Consider the following 24,438-nt stretch of genomic DNA (forward strand, 5'->3'; position numbering starts at 1 on the left):
CGTAACAACATTCCCATTTTTGCTTTACAATTTGCCAATAGAATTTCTATTTGATCGTTGCATAACATGTTCCTATTCATCAACACACCAAGGTCTTTAACTGCTTCCTTATTTGTGATTGTCTCATTATTAGGTCCCCTATATGCATATTTAGTTCCTTTTCTCTGTCTCCATAGTTTATTGATTCAAATTTATCAGAGTTAAATACCATCCTATTTACCTCTGCCCAATCACATACTTTGTTAAGGTCTCTTTGTAGCACGTTCCTATCTTCATCCAAGTAATTTCTCTACTTATTCTTGTGTCATCGGCGAAACTACTCACTACCGAGTCCTTAACATTACTGTCTATGTCTGCGATCATAATAACAAACAGTAATGCAGCTAACACCGTACCTTGTGGCACACCGGAAATTACCTTAGCTTCATCCGATTTCTCATCGTTTGCAATAACTATCTGTTTTCTGTTGTGTAAAAATTCTTTTAACCATCTTCCTACTTTATCCACTATATTATGTTTTCTAATTTTCTTCGCTAATATATTATGGTCTACCTTGTCAAAAGCTTTTGCAAAGTCTAGATAAACCACATCTGTTTTCATTTCCGCTTTCATATTTTTGTATATGTTTTCACGGTGGACTAACAGTTGGGTTTGTGTACTTTTTCCGGGTACGAAACCATGTTGTCCTATATTAAACAGATTATTTTTTATTAAATGTTTCATAATATTTTTCTTCATTACCCTTTCATACACTTTCATAATATGTGATGTTAGACTCACAGGCCTATAATTACTTGCCTCTAGTCTTGATCCACTTTTAAATGTAGGGGTAATATATGCTAATTGTAGCTCATCATTAAATCGTGCCTGTATCTACACTTTGTCTTAATAATATTGCAAGTGGCTTTGCGATAGAATGAACTACTTTCTTTAACAAAATAGCAGGAACTCCATTAGGCCCTGCTGCAGCTCCATTTTTAATTTCATTAATAGCCTGCACAATATCAGCTTCATTAATATCTATGTCAGCTAAATATTCACTATTTTCGTCCCTTACTTCTATATCATTATCTTCATTATCTATTCTAGGGGTGAATTCTCTCTTATATCATTCCGCCAATATGTTGCAAATTTCCTTTTTTTCATTTGTTAATCTCCCTTCAATTCTTAGAGGGCCTATTTCTATTCTTCTTTTGTTCATCTTTTTCGCGTATGAGTATAATAGTTTGGGGTTTTGCTTGATATTTATTAGGGTTTTTTCTTCCAAGTCCCGTTTTTCATCTTCTTTTGATTGTATAATCTTTTGTTCTGCATTTTCTATCTTACTTTTTAGTTCTATAACTTTCCAAGCATTTTTTTCTTTTGCAAGACTTTTTTTCCACTTTCTGATTTTCTGGAACAAGATCCTTCTGTCTCTTGGTATGCATGACTGATGTTTACTTTTCTTCTTCAGTATATATTTATCCACTATTTTCTCTAATATTTTATATAATATCTCCGTATTTACCCTTATGTCATCACTTACGAAAATGTTATCCCAATCTTTGTTTAATTCTTCATTTATTTCTGACCATTTTATATTTTTACTGTAGAAGTTGTATTTTCCATATCCTTCCCACTTTTTCATTTCTTGCTTATCTCTGTTTTCACTTGCTTTGGAATGGACTGTTAATTCTATGACATTATGGTCTGAAATACTTGCATTATAAACTATTATTTCTTTAACATAATTCATCTCGTTCACAAATACTAGGTCTAATGTATTTTCCTTTCTTGTTGGCAGGTGATTTATTTGTTGAATGTTGCATTCTAGTAGCATATCTAATAGCTTTTCGAATTGCCTCTTATCTTCTGCACAACTATTACTCTCTTTTTTATATGTATAAGTACAGCCACAATCTCCTATTCGATCTTTCCAGTCTACGAAAGGAAAGTTGAAGTCTCCAGATAGGAGAATAGTCCAGTCCTTGTGATTTCTACATATATCATCCAATTTTTCTATTATTAAGTCAAACTCTTTAGTATTAGGAGGTCTATATATTACTATGTTCATTAATTTTTCAGATTCAAATTCTACTGCTATTAGTTCACATTCTGAGTTACTATATTTCTCACATATTTTTCCTTGTTTTTTGTCTTTCCCATATATTGCGGTTCCCCCTGGATTCCTATTTTTTCTATCTGATCTATAAGTTTGGAACCCTTTTATTTGATCATCATTCCCAGTCTCTTGGGAATACCAGGTTTCACTTATATTCATTATATCTATTTTCTTTTCAATTTGGGTTAGTTCTTCTAAGTGCTCTATTTTTCTTTTTGAGTTACTCGTAACTAAACCCAGCGCATTCATCACTATGATGGTTTGCGTGTTTTCTCCTTCATTTAATATTGGTAATAATAAGATTTCCCATGTCTCTTTCCTGTTCTGGTATGTTGTTCTTTTTTTCATTTCCAGAAATTCTGACATTAAAAAATCCAACTTTTCCATAATATTTGATCTTCCTTCATCATAATTATTCATTTTGTGTGTGAATCTGCAATTTTCTCTGTATCTGCAATATCCCCTTGCATAATAAATAGTCATTATCTCTTGAGTAGAATCTTGGAGCTGAGGCTTTGAAATTTTTTGCTGACATCTCTGCATATCTTGTTGATGGTTTGGTTTTTTCTTTTACCTGATATTCTTTATTCCTCTCTTTATTTGTTTCTTTCTTATTTTGGATTTTATTACTTGATTGATTATTTATTTGATTATGATTCATGGCTACAGGGTGCATATATTAACATTTTTTGTCGAACTTACATCCTTTTCCTTCTTTTAGGTTTTTGCATATTTTTGGATGCAGATCTCTGCAATCATCCTCATAGCCATCTAGGTATGCACATTTACCATATATTTCATAGTTGTGACATACCTTAGGATGTTTGTAGTAACATCTTTCTCCAAATCTGCAATTCCTTCTTTTCAAAAGGTTGCAGACTTTGTCTTTTTTGTCTATTTTTTCCTCTTTCCCGTCATTGTGTAGATCTGGATAGAGCCTCTTCGGGATTTTCTTTTGTGTTGTCATATCGTAATTTATTTCTTCGTAAGTATGCTGCTTTATTGCCTCATATGTAGTATCAATGAGTACCTCTGCATCTTGTTCTTTGTTTTCCTTATTTTTTTCTGTCATTTCAGTTTTGTTTACTTCTCTTCTGTTTTCCTCTTCTTCTTCATCCTCAACTATTTGTACATTCAATCTTGATTTAATAACATTGTCTATCCATGATAGACATGTTGAGCAAAATATTCTGGTATCTTATCTCATATCTTGCATTACCTCAGCACATTGTGGATGGGTCGGAATGTTGCATGCAGCACATTTTCTGATTAGGTTTTGTGGATTAACTATGCTATACCACACCTTACACAGTTTGCATGCTTTTGGCATTCTTTTTCCTAATGCATCAATTAGGATATTCACAATGTTCACCTTATTCATTTTCTTTGTCGGAATATGTTGGTTTATGTATATTTTCTTTATGAGTCTCTTGACCACTTGGATTTTATTTGGAACTTCTTCAATTATTTTCAAGATGTTTTCTGTTGATTTGTTCCAGTTTGAAGGATTATATCCTTCTAATATATCTATGAATGCTTTTGTATCTTTTTGGTTAGGACTGTTGCTAATCTCATAGATGAGAAATGCCAGTTCCCTTCCTGCTATCTCATCGTATAGCGAATCTGCCAAACAAGCTAAATTTCGCCTTTTTTTGCCACAGTTGGAACTTACTGCCATCTTGTTCTGATTTACAGTATTTCACTTGATAAACTAACTTAGTTGACGCTTTATCCTACTATTTTCACACTAATCTTATCACCGATAGTTCACGAACACTTTCAGCAGGTCCAGAAGGCAGGAATTTCAAAGACCCTTGCACCCCGGAGGTAGTAAAAACGGCAGTGAAGCCCAGAGGGTAGGTTCTTCTGTCAAGATTGTCAATCATCATCGACACTCCTCCCCTCAAGAAGGTGAAGTGAGGCGAGTACAGAAAAATTTTTTCCTTACTTTGGTTTTCTTCAGTGATGACCAGAGTTCGGTAGTTAGTTTTGAGAGTATGGGTAGTGTGGCAAAGGAAATCCAGAGTGAGTCCACCTGACACTCCAGACAGATCGGTCCTCCCACCTACTTGTTATGTCTAAGTATGAAAGCTTGGACTCATACTCCCATCATAACAAGTCAAAGTAATTTGTATTTTACCTGGGATACAAACCTATACTTTCATATAGTATGTTTGACTCTCCTCTACTGGCCCTTGTTTCCAATCTCTCCTCGTCATGTACTCTAGTGGTACAGCTAATGGGATGATTCACAAATTGGTTGAACTAACCTAACCTCAGGTCAAAGTATAACCTGCCGGATGGCCATTTGTTTCATTTTGAATGCCTCAGTGGCGTGGTTGGTATGGTGTCGGCATGCCACATCATTGGCCGCAAGTTCAATTCTCTGGCGTTACACTGCAGGGTGAGAGATGTGTATTTCTGGTGACAGAAGTTCACTCTCAACGTGGTTCAGAAGTCACGTGAAGCAGTTAGTCCCGTTGCTGAATAACCTGAATAACCACAGGTGCCATGCAACGTAAAAACACCATACACACAAAAAAATTTTTTTTTAATGTATAGGTCAGCAGAGAGCCACAGCATATATATGGCGGTAATAAGTACTTTGAAAGTGTAGATTCGTATGGAATAGTGCTAGTTACTTTGAATTTGGTGTATCTTCTTCCAATGGGGATAGGATAGTTTATACATACAAGAAAAAAGGAAAAATAAAGTACAATCTTTATCATTACAACAAAGCAATGCTACTGAGGAGACAAAGCAACTACGTGATAGCTTCCCATACCAACTCTGGTCTCTTCTTTTATTTGGTACAAGGCACAATGAGAATCCAATGCAATTGCAAAGAAATGTGCCCACAGGGATAGAGCGGAAAGCATGGCCTCCCTGCCTAATGCCTAAAGAAAAGTGGCTACTATCAGTAAGCGAGTGGGGCAGAAGAATGACAGGTATTACTCCACTCACCTTCTTATTCCCCCGGTTACCTCTGTTCTGGCTTGCACTCATGGACACATTCTTAATATGAAAAGCAATGGTTTGTATACTTGTAGGCAAAAATTACTGATTGGGACTTTTTGTCATAAGACAGACAGCTCAATCATTTTCATGCATATACAAGAGCAATCATATGTTACACACACCTGGGAATGAGACAAACTAAACTTTTACTTTTGTTCAAAAAGTTTACTCATATACAAAATACTACTTCCCAACTTACAAATTATTTATCTGATCTCAGCTCATATATGGGATACTAGTTTAATGTATGAATAAATGAGAATTCTATACAATTTGTTAAAAATTCATAATATACATAAAGTTTTTTATTTTATGTAGTATAACCTTGATACCTGCTAATAGAAACTTTTTATACCTAATGCTAAATTTGTAATTGCAATTTTGTGAACACAAAGGATTGAGGTATCACAAGTTTTGAGTAAATTCCAGAATTACAAAGGTACTAGGATAAATTAACATGCTATTGGGGATAAAAAAAAATATTTTACAAATTTAGGTAGATAGAAAAATTATACATTTTACTGAGAGATACTACCTCCACTAATCACTTTCCTTAAGACTGAAATTTCTCATAAAATACAACAGATGGGCTGCACAAGTTCTTAAAAAATTAATTAAAGGTTAATTTTTTTTCTCCAAATTCTTTTGACAAAAACATTTCACTATATAAAGGGAAAATATATCTCGATGGATAATAGCACCCATCTTCCATTTAGAAAAAAAAATCACAATTGTTATAAAAAAATCTTGAATGAGAACTGATAAAATTAAAATTAATAATTTCAGTAACAAAACAAAAACAAAAAATTAGGAGTGAATTACAGCATCATGCTACACTTCTGTTTTCTTAGTATTAAAAAGCTTCAGCAAGAATGGTGCATAATGTTCTTTCGCTTCTGGCATTCTGTCACATCCCTCATCTGTGCACCAATAGCCATGTGGGCAACAATGCACCTTATCACCACAGCATGTTGCCTGTAAAGAAAATAAATAAAATTAAATTTACCGGATAAAAACCTTCTGACATCAATTTACAAAAAAAAGTACACACACACACACACACACACCACGGGGCCTCGGGGAACACTCAAATTTTCAGTGGAATCTTCAAGTCTATAATATGTAATCCGTCTAGAAATTTTATTAGTACTATAATAATAAAGACTATGAAATGAGTTACAATAGAGAATATGAAAAAAAAGTTACACAGACCATGAAATAAAGTGTGGCTAAAGTACATACAGCACAGTTTTCTCCTGATATCCAATCCTAATATGAAAGGTCATAACAAGGAAAATTTCTATAAGGGGTTTTAAGGGACAAGCGTTAACCCACAAGCATGAGATGGCTGCCAACATAGCATAATCCTCTCATTGTATCCTCTATATCCTTCCCGTCTGCTGCCGAAATGCTTTCGTTTTAGTTAGCTGAGAAAGATAGAGGCGATGTAAGGATTGGAAGGAGCTTACCTTTGATAGTGGCCATACTGGGCCCTAAGCGGTCTGGCCTCACTGTTTGGTTCATTCTGACTCCAGGTTTGGCTATTACTGAGGGCAGACATATATTTCCCAAAACCCTACACAGAGCCACCACCTTGGGCTAAAGCCACTTATCAGTTCAGGATAACCCTATTGGATTGTTTCTTTGGACTCCTACAGTAAGCCTAAAGGCCTGTCCACACGACCGGGGCTGATCGGCGGACCTCCCCTCTAACAGGCACACTTGACTGGCAAACCGTCAAATTGCCCGATAGGTCTTGTAACAAAATCACCATGGTGGTGCCGGATGGCTTGAGCTTCGACCCCCCCCCCCCCCCCCCCCCTCTCTCTCTCTCTCTCTCTCTCTCTCTCTCTCTCTCTCTCTCTCTCGTAGTAAAAAGAAATTGTGAGAAATGGCATCTGTAGAGATTCCATGAGCCGCAGAAGGGAGACTTCAGTCAGCTACCGAGTTCAACCATGATTCAGTGTGAGCACTAACCTCAAGTAGTCTACACGTTCGAGTTTCACCTCTGACATTCGATTGCTTTACGTATGTTTATGTTTCGGCAAGAATTTCATCATGCCAATGAGGAAAAGACAAGGAAAACATCTCGCTAACATACAGACGAAGAAAAATCACTCAAATATTATTACAGAGTATCATAATACATATACTACGCGATATTAGCGTAGTTGGCGAAGAGAGAGGGGAGGGTTGCGTAGTAACGCCCACGTCTTGCCTGACAGCACACATCACACTGTGCCCAAGGCTACGATCTTTGAGCAAAGAGATCTTCATTTATGATAACATAGTTTTGGTTTTTTAATACCTAAAAAGGAATATGAAATTCATAAAAATCATGATTTATTAAATTGTCTTTGTAAAAAGAGAGTACACCTTCGAGTTTCACCACTGACATTCTCTTGCATTTACGTTTGTTTATCTTTGTTTCGGCGAGAATTTCATCATGCCAGAGGAAAATACAAGGAAAACATCTTGCTAACATACAGAAGAAGAAAATTCGCTGTAATAAGCCGAGTTAGTGAAGGAGAGAGAGAGAGAGAGTTGCATAGGAAGGAGTGGCCCGTCTTGCCTGACGCAGTGACCCAGGCTACAATATATGAGCAAAGGGATAATCATTTATGATTAAATTATGATAAAATAGTTTTTGTTTATTAATACATAAAAAAGAAATATGCATTCATAATAATCATTATTTATTAACAGTCTTTATAGAAATACGAAGGAAAACTTTGAACGCCCGTATCTCAAAACTATACTTATTGACCTTCAAAATCTATCTTCTCACTTAAGTTTTAAAGCTATAACATTGGAATTTGGTATATAACTCAGAAAAACATTACAGAACAATCAATTCAAGCCCTTTTATTCCATTTTTTGTTTCGTCTTTCTTTTTATAAATTTTTTTCTCCTGATTTATAGGGTTTACTTTTTTACCATATTGAAAAATTCATATCTATCAAAAAAATAACTTTTAGAAAAAAAACTCATTCGATTAGAGGTCTACATCAGGTCTATATATGGTAGTAATCCTAGGTCTTAATATGAAATATCAAGGGAGGAGATAGAATTTGAAAAATGGTAATTTTCGGGATAAATCGCCCTGGCGTCACAAAACCGAAGGTCAGAGCGAAAATCATATGTGGTTTGGAGATGTCCCAAGTCCCCTTATTAAGTGGTATGAATATCAAAGTCCTGTCCTTAAAAAATGGCATTAGCCGGCCGGCCCCCTTAAGCATTCAGGCATGATACTGCGGTGAGTTAAGATAGATATATGATATATCGTTACAGCCTTGATGCATGCTATCTTTAGTTACCCTTTAAACGCCGAGGGCCAGTATGTCGAAAGTGTCTCCTGTATGCCGGCCGCGTTCGCGATGTGAGCGCCGAAGTGGAAAAAAATTTTTTTCAAAAAATCCCAGCATGCTCAATTTTCAAAATTAAGAGATCATTTTTGGCTCCTTTTTTTGTCATTGCCTGAGTTTAGTATGCAACCATCAGAAATTAAAAACAATATCATTATCATATATAAATATTGGAATATATGAAAGCGTGAAAATAAATTTTCATATATAATTGTATACAAATCGCGCTGTGAGCAAAATGGTTAAGATAATGAGTTGATTATTTTTTGTGTATTGTACACTAAATTGCGATGATTTTGGTATATAACAAATTGTAAACCGATCAAAGCAACACAGAGAAAATATTATAACAATATGATGGATGAATTCGTAGTGTGCAGACATAAAAAAAAAATCTTTTCAAAAATTCACCATAAATCAAAATATTGTGCTAGAGACTTCCCGTTTCTTGCAAAATGAAGGTAATTGATTGAATATTACTAGACTGTAAGTGTTGTAGCTTACAATTGCAGTTTTTGACCATTTCGGTCAAGTTAAAGTTGACCGAAGGTCAAATTTTTTCTATTTATCGTTATATGAAAATATTTCAAAACTGATAAAAGCTCCAAACTATGGGGTTGTTTATTTTTTAGTTGTATTCTACATGAAATTGCGCACATTTTCATATATAAAACTTTGTGTAACGGCTATTTCAAAATGGTGCAAACATTACGATAGATAATCAGACAAAAAAATTTATGATTTTTTCGGAAGTTACTGCACGGACGTAAGGAAAAAGTTTATTTCATAAATTCACCATAAACCAAAATACTGTGCTAGACACTTCCAATTTGTTGCAAAATAAAGGTATATGATTGAATATAACTAGAATGTAATAGCTTACAATTGCTTTTTATTACCATTTCGGTAGAGTTAAAGTTGACCAAAGGTTGAAATTTTTGCACATCGTTATTTATGTGAAAATATTTCAAAACTGGTAAAAGCTACAACCATGGGTTGTTTTTCGTTGTATTCTACATAAAATTGCGCACATTTTCATATATAAAACTTTATGTAATGGCTAATGTAAAACGGTGCAAACATTACGACAATCGGACGAAAAAATTTCTGATTTTTTTCGGAAGAGTTACCGTGCCAACGTAGGAAATAGTTTTATTTCTAAAATTCACCATAAATCAAAATATTGTGCTAGAGACTTCCAATTTGTTGCAAAATGAAGGTAAATGATTGAATATTACTAGAATATAAGAGTTTTAGCTTACAATTGCGTTTTTCGACCATTTCGGTAGAGTCAAAGTTGACCGAAGGTTGAAATTTTGGCACTTATCGTTATTTATACGAAAATATTCTAAAACTGATAAAAGCTACAACCATGAGTTGTTTTTTGTTGTATTCTACATGAAATTGCGCACATTTTCATATATAATACTCTATGTAACGGCTAATATAAAATGGTGCAAAAATTATGTCAGTGACTAAATAATTTCTGAGATGTGTCGCTGATGCTTTTTAGTGCAAGAAGAAAGAAATTCGCGCTTGCGCGCTTGGGTAACGATTGTAAACAAAACAACAGCTTAATCCATGAGCTCCCAGCATCCCCCAAGGCGCGTGATTCAAAAGTTTTCGCCTAGTAGGCCTATAACTATTTTTCCGCGAATTTTCAAAAAACTTTTTATTGTCGACGTACCATACGTCGGTTTGGCACCCGACAGACAATTTCGTTGATGTTTAATACGTCCAATCGGCGTTAAAGGTGGGTAAGGGTTCAACACCTCTCTTTCAGAGGGACACCTTTATTGTGTGTGACATAGGACAAATCTCAATTTGCCCTTTCCTTCATTGGCTGAACCCACCCATGTGCAAAGGGACAAAGGAATTTCGTCTTTTACAGCACCATTAAATAATTACATACAATCTACTTTTACAAGTACCATCTGACTTAACACCAAACAGGACAAAGTAATTTTGTCTTACAGCACCATTAGATAATTACATATAATCTACTTTTACAAGTACCATCTGACTTACAACCAGCTCGACATATGACTCCTCATACTTACAACCATATGTCTGGCAGCGGGGCTGCATGGGGTGATGCATAAGAGTACATGCAGTATGACAGTTGACCACCGAGTTCTCGGAAACACGCAATCTCGGGAGAACACTCTCATCACTCAGGTAGCATCAGTTAAGAGTTATTTGAATTGCAAACCTATTTACATCAAATTTGACTTCCAACATGCTGCAAGAACCTAACCCTGTTGTAAATCAATGCCTACCTGTACATAATAGACATTACAGAAATGTTTAAAACATACCAATAAATTACATTATGGTACAAAGATTGAAATGATTATTGTACATTACATATCAACAGTACTGTGTAGCTGTAGTTGTGTACTTTACATGGAAAAAGGTTTGTAGTTATGCCCTACCAAGATAAAAGTCAGCATTGCTACACTGCAGAGCTTTGTCACACAAAAAATCAGCAACTGACAAATTCTGTTCTGTGTCTTATGACAGAAAACATCCAAGAGTTGAATGTACTATTTAATCAGGGACAGTCAAATCAAACAACACCAAATTCAATCTCAACGATTCAAGTGACATTTATAATCAAATCAGGCACAATCATTATATACATAAACTGTTGCTGATATAATCCAAGTCATATTCTCATCACAAAGCACCAAAATCAACTGTTATCAGATGTGATCCAAGTGCTAATTACTACAAAGTCAGGCACATTCCAATCACAAGCACCTAAATCAGTTGCTGTCGAGTATGATCCAAATGCTACATATCAACAAATCAGGCACATTTCACCACAAAACACAAAATCTATTGTTATTTGATATGGTCAGATTATTTCATATTACTAATTCAAGGGCATCCCAAACACAAATGGCCAAAGTCAATTTTTGTTGTTTGAAATGATCAAGACTACTAGCCCTTTCTGGTTTGAAAAATAATGAAGAGAAGCTTGTTAGAGTTTCTTTACCCAGAAACCTAATGCATTAAAGCCGATCTTACATATATATCTAAGCAGGGTAAGTAAGAGCATGTCAGTGTATATTCTATACAGAAAATCAGATGCTCTGCTTGTTAATCTCTGAATTCCATCATCTGACAACCAGTCTTTTTCTTCGGAGTATATTTAAGGTAATAACAATGTGTAAAGTCACTATCAGATTAGATTTATAATGGAAAGACAAGAAAATCTTTAGAAATAAAACTGATACGCTACATCAATTAGTACTCATATTTAACCCGAGTCTGGATTGTTAATAATTTAGTAGTCTTTCTCTAGTACCTATCTATTTAGTAGCCTTCTTCAGTACTAACTATCTTGTTGTATACAAGTTTTGAATGGTGCACCAACTTTTCCTGGAATAATGTTTGATAATCTAACAATCTCTACACAATATGACAAATTTTTAATTAATTTACATTCTTCATAGCCAACAAACCTGAGGTCTTAACATTAGGATAACTCTTCTGGCGCCAGCTAGAAACCTGTTAAAACCAATAAAAAAAAAAAAAAAAAAAACTGTATATGCAAGGGCTCTGTGGCATCTGATATGTAGCCGAGATTGACGCGGGTCAGAGACCACCCTAGAACCTCATGACTTATTTTGTCTCTTCCAACCCAGGATGAGACAAGAGAAGTGGCTAGATGTAAGAGAAATGGTTAGAGGTAGGCAGTCAATGTTAAGACCTCAGGTATGTTACCAATGAAATACAAATTAATTAAAAATTTGTCATTTGTTAATACGCAGAACAAACCTTTTGTCTTAACATTAGGATAGAATCACACTTGGTGGGAAGAGTGAGAAAACTGAACCAACTGGTGGTTTGCCACACCTGATCATTCTTCTTAGGAATGAGGATTCTAACGAAGTGGACCTAAGCCTTTAAGATGTTAGATATGTGGATATCTAACACCCAGTCAACTGGGATTAAAAACAAAGGCTGTAAGATGTTAGATATGTGGATATCTAACAACCAGTCCAAAGCAGCCAACACCAGACTCAAGGAAAAAAGTGTCCAAGGACCTGTGGGCAACAATGTTTAGGTAAAAGTAAGTGAAAGAGGTCTGACAAAGCCAGGAACCAGCTTTCAAAATCCTATGAACAGACAAGTTATTCTTAAATGCCGGGGAGGAAACTACTCTGATGTCATGCGCTTTTACATGCACATTACTGGTGGCAGAGCTTGATGATGAGGAGTAGGCTTGCCTAATCACCCCATGTAGCCAAAATGAAAAGGTATTCTTGGACACTTCTTCCTTGGCTTGGCCCAAGCTAACAACTGAAAAGGTTGAACAACTTTAGGCCTTTTTTCTCCTTGGGGTTGACAAGTCATTTTTACATGGACAAAGCAGTGCTCTCACAAGACAAAGCAGTAACTCTTAAGGGGCATTGTTAACAAATTCCTTAAGGGAAGAAATGGAAAATAAGGCAAATCTGTCACTTTGAACCAAGGGATATTGAGTCTTAGCCATGAATTCTGGGACAAATTCAAAAGCTACAGACCCCTACCCCTGGCAAGTTTTATATCATCATCTAGACCATGGCACTATCCAACTCTTCAAGGAAGACTGCTTAAACAAAATAAAAAAATTTCCCAAGGTGAAGTTATGTCCACATGTTTCAGATGAAGAACTTATCCTGAGGCAGCTCTGTAGCCCTTGAATGCAGAAACCTGAAAGATGCTTCTCTGTTCTGAGTAAGATCAGAAAATCCACTATCTGCTGAACAGAAGTTCCAAGTGAAGAGAAACCCTGTCCACAACATCAATCACAGTGCAGTAGAACCCTGGACCTTAACTGTATTAAAAGTTGACATATTGGGTTTCGACACCAAATTTTGAGTAAACTTTGCAATACAGTTTGAACAAAATTCTGGAATTTGACCAGTGGCCATATGATGTTTGTAAACAAAATTGTTTCAGTCAATTGCAACTAGTCTGTGTTGCTGGTGGCGTGTTGTGTTACCAGATCTCTCTGATGCTAAACTGCATGTGAAATTATGCTAATTTTATGATAACTTAGATCTCAATTCCCATTTGTTGCTAAACTCTACATGAAAATGTGCCAAATCTATCAAAAATATGCTAATGTTATGCTAACTTACATCTCACTTCCCAATATATATGGTAAATCTCAAAATTATGCTAGTGGGATGACAAAATTTTGGTAATATTATACGAACTTAGTTCTCACTTCCCATTTGATGCTAAACTCTATATGAAATGATGGTAAATCTATCAAAATTATGCGGATATTATCTTAGATCTCACTTCCATTTAATGCTAAATCTATCAAAATTATGCTAGTGGGATGACAAAGTTATGTTAATTTTATGCTAAGAGATCTCATTTCTCATTTGATGATAAAATCCATAGGAAATTATGCTAAATCTATCGAAATTATGCTAGTGGGATGACAAAATTGTGCTAATGTTATGTTAAATTAATAATTTATTTTCAAAGTAAGTATAAATATACAGTAGTGCCTCAGGTTACGAAAGTAATCCGTTCCGAAGTGGCCTTCGTAACCTGATTTTTTCGCATCTAGAACTACGCTTTACATGTAAATTGCCTAATTCGTTCCAAGCCCTACAAAAACACCACTATAAATTTTACAATAAAGCAAAATAGATGAATAAACAATGAAATACAACAATTTGGACTATTCAATACCTAACCTAACCATGACTGTACCTGTAAATAAAGTGTATCAGCCCTTAAACGCTGAGCCGCTATTTACCGAAGTGTCTCTCATATACCAGCGGCGTTCGGGAGTCAGCGCCGAAGTGGAAAAATAGTTTTCAAAAAATCACAGCACACTTAGTTTTTAAGATTAAGAGTTCATTTTTGGCTCCTTTTTTTTTTGTCATTGCTTGAAGTTTAGTATGCAACCATCAGAAATGAAAAAAAATATCATATATAAATATTGGAATATATGACAGCACCAAAAAAAAAAATTCATATATAATTGTATACAAATTACGCTGTGAGCAAAACGGTTAAAGCTAATGAGTTATTTTTTGATGTTGTATTGTACACTAAATTGCGATGATTTTGGTATATAACAAATTGTAAAATTATCAAAGCAACACAGTGAAAATATCACAAAATGATGCACGAATTCGTAACGCATGGACGTAAAAAAAAAGTTTTTTCAAAAATTCACCATAAATCAAAATATTCTGCTAGAGACTTCCCGTTTGTTGCAAAATGAAGGTAATTGATTGAATATTACTAGACTGTAAGTGATTTAGCTTACAATTGCAGTTTTCGACCATTTCTGTCACGTTATCGTGACACACGAAAAAATTTCAAAACTGATAAAACCTACAACCATGAGTTATTTTTTATTGTATTCTACATGAAATTGTGCACATTTTCACGTATAAAACTTTATGTAACGGCTAATATAAAACGGTGCAAACATTACGACAAACTGACAAAAGAATTTCTGAGATTTTCGGCAGTTACCGCGCGTGGACGTAAGGAATAGGTGTTTTTCAAATTTTTCAAAAATTCACTATAAATAAAAATATTGTGCTAGAGGTTTCCAATTTGTTGCAAAATGAATGTAAATGCTTGAATATTACTAGAATGTCATAGTTTTAGCTTACAATTGCGTTTTTCGACCATTTTGGTCGCGTCAAAGTTGACCAAAGGTTGAAATTTGGCAAATCATGATTTATATGAAAATATTTCAAAATTGATAAAAGCAACGACCAAGAGTTATTTTTTGTTGTATTTTACATTTAATTGCGCACATTTTCATATATAAAACTTTTTGTAACGGCTAATATAAAATGGTGCAAAAATTACGACAAACTGACACAAGAATTTTTTAGATTTTCGGCAGTTACAGCGCAGACGTAAGGAAAAAGTTTTTCAAAAATTTACCATAAATCGAAATATTGTGGTAGAGACTTCCAATTTCTTAGAAAATGAAGGTAAATGATTGAATATTACTAGACTGTAAGAGTTTTCGCTTACAATTGCGTTTTTCAAACATTTCCGTAGAGTAAAATTTGACCGAAGGTTGAAATTTTGGCACTGGTCGTGATTTATATAAAAATATTTCAAAACTGATAAAAGCTACAACTATGGGTTGTTTTTGTTGTATTCTACATGAAATTGCACACATTTTCATATATAAAACTATGTAACAGCTAATATAAGACGGTGCAAAAATTACGACAAAGTGACGAAAGAATTTCCGAGATGTGTCTCTGATGCTTTTTAGTGCAAGAAGAACGAAATTCACGCAAGTGCACCTGGGTAACGCTTGTAAACAACACAACAGCTTGATCCGTGAACTCCCAGCATCCCTCAAGGCGCGTGATTTAAAATTTTTCCCAAACTAGGCCTACAACTATTTTTCTGCGAATATTTAAAAAAACTTTTTGTAGTTGACGTATCGTACATCAATTAAGCACCCGACAGACAATTTTAGTCGACGTATAATGCGTCCAGTCAGCGTTTAAGGGTTAGTGTACAGGGTACAAGAAATACTGTTCGTAGATATACGTACATGTGGTAAAATGTGGAACCTTACCTTTCAAGTGAGGCGATGTCTGAAAATGGCGACAGAGGAAGAGGACAAATGGCAGAAAACATGAATACTTAACTTCACGATACACATTAACAAATGCCATAAAACATTAACACTTCTTGGTTATCTCCATCTTGTCTCCATCCCCATCTTTGTCTCCATAGAAAGCATCCTCTTCTTTCCATGAGCTTCAGCAACATTCTTGGGACCCATGGCTAATAGCGTCAGTAATTAAGTTCACACACAACATGATAAAGTAACTTACAAAACAAAAAAAAAATTTCAAGGAACGCCTTTACATAGAGGCATGATGGGACAGATGCTGACCAATAGGAGAGCAGGATTTTACGCCGGTGACTAGCATCAGGAACCAATCGGAGAGCGGGAGGATGGTAGTGAGTCTACTGAGTTGGCGGAGAGCAAGTTTTAAAATTGTTCTCAGCAGCCCGGGCAAATCTCAGACTTTACAGAGCATACACCCTTTCGCAACCTGAATGGTTTTTGTACACAGAAGCAAAAAAAATCTTCGTCTTTAACTTTGTAACCTGAATTTTTTGCACGCAGAGACTTTGGTATGCAGGGGTATGACTGTATAACATATAAATACAATTTGCCATTAAATATGAAAGTTGATATAATCCTATTTACAGGAAATATCTTTATGGACCTTAGCATGTCCTTGGAAGGATTAAATTTGGCGCAGTCACCTTTCTTGATACATTCACTGCATATTAGTTAATTTGTTAGTGAAACATTTGACTTTTTTTACCATAGAGAAATGCACTCACAGTCTGAATATGGTATGGTTAGCAAGGGTCGAGCCAAGTTTGAAAAAATAGGATATCTATTACTTGTAACCTTCAACCCAGAATGACTTCGTGTCAATGTTTTCATAAGAATGACTCCGTGTTGATGTTTTCATAAAGAAAACTGTCAATATCGTCATTTGTAATTAATTAATGGACGTCATTCACTATCTAAGTCTTGTTGTTCGTTCTCCAAAAATATTGTTGGGATTTTGTTTTGCACTTATGTCTTAAAACACAGACATTTGTGATGCTTGGGCAGCATGTATGAGGGACACATCAAAACCTGTGTTTATATGTTCTTATGTGAGAGATTGACAAACCCAACTTAATAAATATTACGTACGTTATTTTAGCAAAATAAGTCAGATATGTTTGTTATTTTTAATTATTCTACGTACATTTATGCCAAACTTCACAAAAATATGCTAAGTGGGTAGTTATGAGCAATATTACGCTATGCAACAAAATTTAGCACAAAATACTATACTAAGAGCACCTAATGATGCTACTACATCTGGTAACATTGGTGGCGGTGTTGCTGTGATTTCTTTAAAACTATCACTCCGATGCTATTATTTTGGTATGCGCACAGTTACGGTGACAGTTTTCCCTTTTGCGGGATTTCCTTGGTGTAAGCATCAACCCTTTATTTTTTTAGTCCCAGTTAAAAACTAAGCGCACACACATATAAGTTTCGCAGTAAATGCAATATTTGTTTGAGGTTGGATAGTGAGAAAAATGTATGTCATAAAAACTGACAATTAATAGTAAAGTATGAAAAATATACAAAAGGCTTTCAAACAGCATTTTGAGGTTTGGTAGTGAGAGCGATGTATTACAAAAATCCACAATTAATACTGAAGGTTCGAAAATATACAAAGGCTTTCAACATCAAACGGTGTTAGAAAATCTTGTATATTTTACAGTTACAGGCGACCCTCGGTTAGCGGCATGGGTTCCGTTCCTGGCCGCGCAACGCTAAGCAATTTTAAAGCCTACGGCCGCCGCACACCTCCTTTCGAAATTCTAGACCAGTTAACAGTGCCCTAAACCAGTAAAACGGCCCCATAATCCTGCAATGAAGTAAAATTATATTTATGTAGTATAGTACTATAGAATTTACTGTACAGTAATACTGTACAGTACATTATAGTATTATAAATACTGTTAAGTGAAAAAAGCCTAGCTTTAATCCTTTGGGTGTCTAGAGTATGTAAAGATAAAATAAGGTTTTATACCGTGTACAGGTACCTGTAGTGTTCAAGTTACACTAATTCGTCTTACTATAATCCGATTTTATGAGAGACCAAATTGCAATAGCCTAATTTTATCCCATCTTCTAGTTACATAAGTTCAAAAACTGCAAAAGAGAATTATGAAAGTATGGTTTCAACGTTATAATCGTTGCGTAAACGTGTACAGCCATGAACAACCGAACGAGAAACGAATTTTTATTTCAAGTACAGCCGAATTGCATAACATCTTTTTGGCTTGTATTTCAATCATCGTACTATAGTACACTATTACCGTAGTTGTTATAAATGACGTTATGTAGAATAGAACCGAGATGTCTTTAATGTAATAACTTTATTCCCTATAGATCAAAGATCAATTGGGAAATATACTGTTAAATTTAAACCTAGTTATAACTGAAGCCGAGAAAACTGTTCAAGCTGCTAATGACTATTATCGTGCATCAACAACAAGTATAAAACTCCAGTAAATGTATGCCATCATACACAACCATACATAAAATTGAGATAATATAATTTTAAACAAAACTACTGTGCTTGAAAGAACACATTTTCCTGGTTTCATGCCGATATAAGATAAACAATGTAAAGTTCGTATTACGATGATATAAAGGAAAATTGTGAACAGTATCATGTAATATTTTTACGCAATAAACATGCCGCAAACGTGATCTGTTAACAAAAAAAAATTAGTTTGCTATCACAACAAGACATATTCAATTCATATTCTCACCTAAAAACACGTCGTATAAGGAAAAATAACCTTGTCTCATAAAGGTCAAGTATCTAGATATTCATTTATGCTAACTAGAAGCAAGAAAATTCGTGCAGAATTGCGTTAAATATGGCGGAACAAACTCATATTTGCCATCAGCTGATTTCATACCAAAACATTGGTCGCTCCGCAGGATACCGCTTTAGATTTGCCGTAGTATTTTATAATACAATAATATGAGAATACATACAATATTATTGGATACAGTGAAGTAATGTATAACTTTTTAAAGGATTTATGGAAAAGATGCATATTTACTTTTTCTTCTGTGCTCATCTTAATTCTCGTCACTATGCCATCTATGTAGCAGCGGCAACTCGAGCTCGTATTGTCATACCTCAATTTTCTGCATGAGTAACAAACCCAAAAATCGAACGAGTTGCTCAGTTATATTTTGTACTTCTATCCCATGGAAAAACAAATAAATTGCAGTGTTGCAAAATCAAATGTATACACAAGTTTTGTCTTTTAAAATAAATTTATGCAACAATTATAAATATAATTTGTTATAAAAACGTGATTCAATTATATAAATTTAAATTTTATTATTCGGGCGCGACTAAACAACCTATACAGTGGACCCCCCGTATTCGCGTTCTCCGGATTCACGGACTCACACATTCGCGGATTTCTCTCGGGAACGTTTCCCTGCATTATTAGCGGAAAATTCGCACATTCGCGGTATTTTTCTATGAGAAATAACCACAAATTCCTGGTTTTTATTATCAATTTCATCATAGAATGCACTTTTTGTGATAAAACTATTAAGAAAACAAAGTATGAAAATTTTTAGTGGTTTTTCTTAAGTTTTAACTAACAAAATAGGCAGTTTTTAGCGTTTTTATAGGGGTTCCAAACATTCGCGGATTCTAACTATTCGCGGGGGAGTCTGGTACGCATCCCCCGCGAATACAGGGGGACCACTGTATATTGTATTCGTGTGAAGGGCTGTTACAAAGACTTCATATGGACATGCGTACTGCCACTGTATTATATTTATGTACAAAAATAAAATAAATACCCTGTTACCCATTTTTCATGCACATTTTAAACATTAATGCATGAAAACTTATAACAAAAGGCTGAAGTTTCATTAACCCGCTTACGCTGAAGGGGTATGATAAAAATAGTCTCCCATATGCCGAGGCGGTCTCGGAGTGAGCGCCAAAGCGGAAAAAATATTTTTTTCAAAAAATCACAGCATGCTTAGTTTTCAAGCTTAAGAGTTCATTTTTGGCTCCTAATTTTGTCATTGCCTGAAGTTTAGTATACAACCATCAAAAATGAAAAAATAAATATCATTATCATATATAAATAATGGGATATATGATAGAGCGACAACAAAATTTCATATAAAATTATATTCAAATCACACTGTGAGCAAAACAGTTTAAGCTAACGGGTGAATTTCTTTTTTGTTGTATTGTACACTAAATTGCGATCATTTTGGTATATAACACCTTGTAAAATGATCAAAGCAACACAGATAAAATATCACAAAAAGATGCATGAATTCGTAACGTGCGGACGTAAATATTTTTTTTTTTCAAAAATTCACCATAAATCTAAATATTGTTCTAGAGACTTCCAATTTGTTTCAGAATGAAGATAAATGATTGAATATTTGCTATACTGTAAGAGTTTTAGCTTACAATTGCAGTTTTCTACCATTTCGGATGAGTTAAAGTTGACTGAACGTCTAATTTTTTTTATATTTTTTTATATGCAAATATTTTGAAAATGAGAAAAGCTACAACCTTCAATTATTTTTTTTTATTCTACATGAAATTGTGCACATTTTCATATATAAAACTCTATGAAACGTCTAATATGAAATGGAGCAAATATAACGATAATGCGACGTAAGCATTTCGGAGATTTGCGGCGGAAAATCCCCGCGCGGAGGGAAGGAAAGTTTTTTTTTTTAAATTCACCATAAATCTAAATATTGTGCTAGAGACTTCAAAATTTGTTTCAAAATGAAGATAAATGACTGAATATTACTAAACTGTAAGAGTTTTAGCTTACAATTGCGTTTTTCGACTATTCGGTAGAATGAAAGTTGATCAAACGTGTTTTTTTTCTATTTATCGTGATTTATATGCTTATATTTCGAAAATGAGAAAAGCTACAACCTTCAATCATTTTTTTTTTTGTATTCTACATGAAATTGCACACATTTTCATATATAAAACTTTATGTAACGGCTAATTTAAAATGGTGTAAACATTACGACAATCTGATTTTTTCGGAGGAGTTACCGCGCGGACGTAAGGAAAAAAAAATTTTTTTTTTTGTTTTTTTCCCATAAATTTACCATAAATCGAAATATTGTGCTAGAGACTTCCAATTTGCTGCAAAATGAAGGTAAATGATTGAATATTACTAGAATACCAATTTGTTGCAAAATGAAGGTAAATGATTGAATATTACTAGAATATAGTAAGTGTTTTAGCTTACAATTGCGTTTTTCAACCATTTCGGTAGAGTCAAAGTTGACCGAAGGTTGAAATTTTGGCACTTATCGTTATTTTAATGAGAAAATTTCAAAACTGATAAAAGCTACAACCATGGGTTGTGTTTAGCTGTATTGTGCATGAAATTGCGCACATTTCCATATATAAAACTTTTATGTAACAGCAAATTTAAATGGTGCAAACATTACGACAATCGCACAAAAAAATTTATCGGAAGAGTTACCACGCGGACGTAAGGAAAAAGTTTTTTTTCATAAATTCACCATAAATCAAAATATTGTGCTAGAGACGTCCAATTTGTTGCAAAATGAAGGTAAATGATTGAATATTACTAGAATATAAAAGTTTTAGCTTACAATTGCGTTTTTCGACCATTTCGGTAGTCAAAGTTGACCAAAGGTTGAAATTTTGGCACATAATTATTTAAATGAAAATATTTCAAAACTGATAAAAGCAACAATCATGAATATTTTTTTGTTGTATTCTACATGAAATTGCGCACATTTTCATATATATTACTCCATGTAACGGCTAATTTAAAATGGTGCAAAAATTATGTCAAAGTGACGAAATAATTTCCGAGATGTGTCACTGATATTTTTTAGTGTGATAAGAAAGAAATTCGCGTTTGCACGCCTGCGTAACGATTGTAAACAAAACAACGCCTTGATCTGTGAGCTCCCATCATCCCCCCAAAGGCGCATTCAAAAGTTTTCGGCTGGTAGGCCTATAAGTATTTTTCCGCGAATTTTTAAAAAAACTTTTTTATGTCGACGTTTAATACGTCCAATCGGCACCCGGGAGACAATTTATCTCGACGTTTAATAGTTCCAATTGGCGTAAGAGGGTTAACAAAATGAGTTATAATTAGCTCCCAAATTAATAAAATAACACCTTGCATTTTCCAGAATAGTGGCAGACGAGAACGAACATGAAAAATCATCCTCTGACAATGTGGAGGTAGTTACTAAAACTGCCTCAATTTGTATCATATTTATGTACAAAAATAAATACTATACCCTATACATAACATATTTTCATACACATTTTAACATAAAAGCACGAACATTTATAAAATCGACACATCGATCGCTAAATTTGCACACTTTATAACTCTATATTTTCACAAGAGTGGCAGGCGGCGGATAACAAGAACAAACATGAAAAATACATCGTATTTGATAACATGAAGGGCAGTTTCAAAAGCTGACTTAGTATCATATTTCTGCGCAAAAATAAAAATACCTTGTACATAATACACTATCATACACATTTTAACCCCTTCACTACCGAAAGTTTGTTTGGAGGTAGGTGGGTACCACCATTCAAGTGTACTACACCGCACCGGTGCATAAAGGTGGTACGCTGTAGTACCACCAAAACTCCTCTTTTCAGATAGGGACTTCCAATCATTCTGTAATTCGGAATCGGTTTGAAGAGTTTTGGAGCAAAATAAACAGTATGACACGATGCCAGACGTATGATGAACCAAAAAAAAAAATATTATTACTGCTTATAGTAATGTGTAGGTGACAGATGAACTGCGTCTCACAAAAATCACAAAACCAGACAAGCGTAAACATGTAATAACTTCTACGCCCAAGTATCAAAACCTAAGCTTGTATCATCATTTACTGTATTTATTTATTTATTCACTTATTACATTTTACAAATAAAAGATATGAACACCAGATAAATGAAGGTAAAAAATAAAGCCTTATAGTAACTTTATATATAAAAAACCAAACCAGAGAAAAAGCAAAAAAGCGATTTTTTCTGAGGACAAGAAACTTGAAATTTATTAAATTACAACTCAATCAGCTGATGTACATTAGTTGGTACACAAATAAAAACAATAATTATAGAATGATCAAACCAAATTGTGTAAAATTGGCATTTTCAACATTTTAAAATGTTTGGCAAAGCTAACCATCACGAACAAATACTTCTGTATTCCCTTAAGAAAAGTATGTGGTTAACATCACAACAAATGTTCAACAGCTGTGATGTCACTATCAGCAGAGTAATACCTGTTGCAAGTAGATCCCCATGAATGTATTCCTTTAAAATTGGAACGAATCCCAATATTAAAGATAACTGGGGAACTATCAATATCACAAAACACTTTAGTCTGATTATAAAGTACTACCAAGGAAATATTGGCGTTTAGTAAACAACAAGGCACATTAGTCAAGCACAACTGGGAAAACTACGATTAATGATCAGACTGCAAAAATGTTTTGGAAGCGAAGTACATCAGCAAACTGGCAAAAAAAAGCATACGTACTTCATTAAATTTACTAATATTTATAAATAAAGTAGCTGCAGTTTTTAACCCTGCTTTGATAATTTACAAAAGAAATATATCTCTGAATTTAAGTTCAACTCAGCTACTAAATTTGGTAATAATATCGGTAAAACTAAATCAGGTGATTATTTCAAGAATTTAAACAAAGCCAGAATAATTTGGTAATAACACAGGCAACATGAGTAGATACAGAGACAGCTGATTGCTGACGTCATGTTTTGGAGGCAAAATCACATACAGGCGGTCCCCGGGTTATCGACGGTTTCCGGCTTACGACGTTCCGAGTTACGACGCTTTTTTCTTAAATATTCAATGGAAATTCCGTCCTGGGTTACGACGCTTGTTCCGAGGTTACGACGCTGACGCTTCCGACTCCGAGGTTAACGACGCTTTTTAAAAAAAAACGCATGCTATGATTAAAAATCACCTTTATAGTTTAGCACAGTACATACTAAAAAAAATATGTTTTTTTGGTTACATTACAACAAAAAATTTTGAGGTTATGATGATTTTTTGACACTTTTTTTTTTCGTATTTTTTGAATTTTTTTTACTGACGCCGCATATGCGGAAAAACTAGTTTGCGGGCGAATGAATACACTAGCTTGGGATGCCGCAGTTTTTAAAACAGTCCAAAAGCGCAAATATAATGAAAAATCATTGCTTGTTTCCAGTACATAATTAAAAAAAAACTAAGTTTCTGGTTAGATTACAACACAAATTCCAAGGTTACGACGTTTTGTTGATGCTTTTTAAC

At 34.4% G+C, this 24,438-nt stretch overlaps 1 protein-coding gene across 1 annotated transcript in view; it reads right to left on the minus strand.

Moving 5' to 3' along the window:
• Positions 1–5,263: 5,263 nt before the first annotated feature.
• LOC135219618 (progranulin-like) overlaps positions 5,264–24,438 on the minus strand; it is a gene marked incomplete at its 5' end in the record, with an annotated part of 39,871 nt that continues 20,696 nt past the window's right edge. Inside the window, 1 exon segment of the mRNA XM_064256527.1 lies at positions 5,264–6,094. Within this exon segment, the coding sequence (XP_064112597.1) occupies positions 5,951–6,094 (144 nt within the window). The 3' untranslated portion in view covers positions 5,264–5,950.

This window comes from Macrobrachium nipponense, chromosome 1 (assembly GCF_015104395.2).
Source record: "Macrobrachium nipponense isolate FS-2020 chromosome 1, ASM1510439v2, whole genome shotgun sequence".
NCBI lineage: Eukaryota > Metazoa > Arthropoda > Malacostraca > Decapoda > Palaemonidae > Macrobrachium > Macrobrachium nipponense.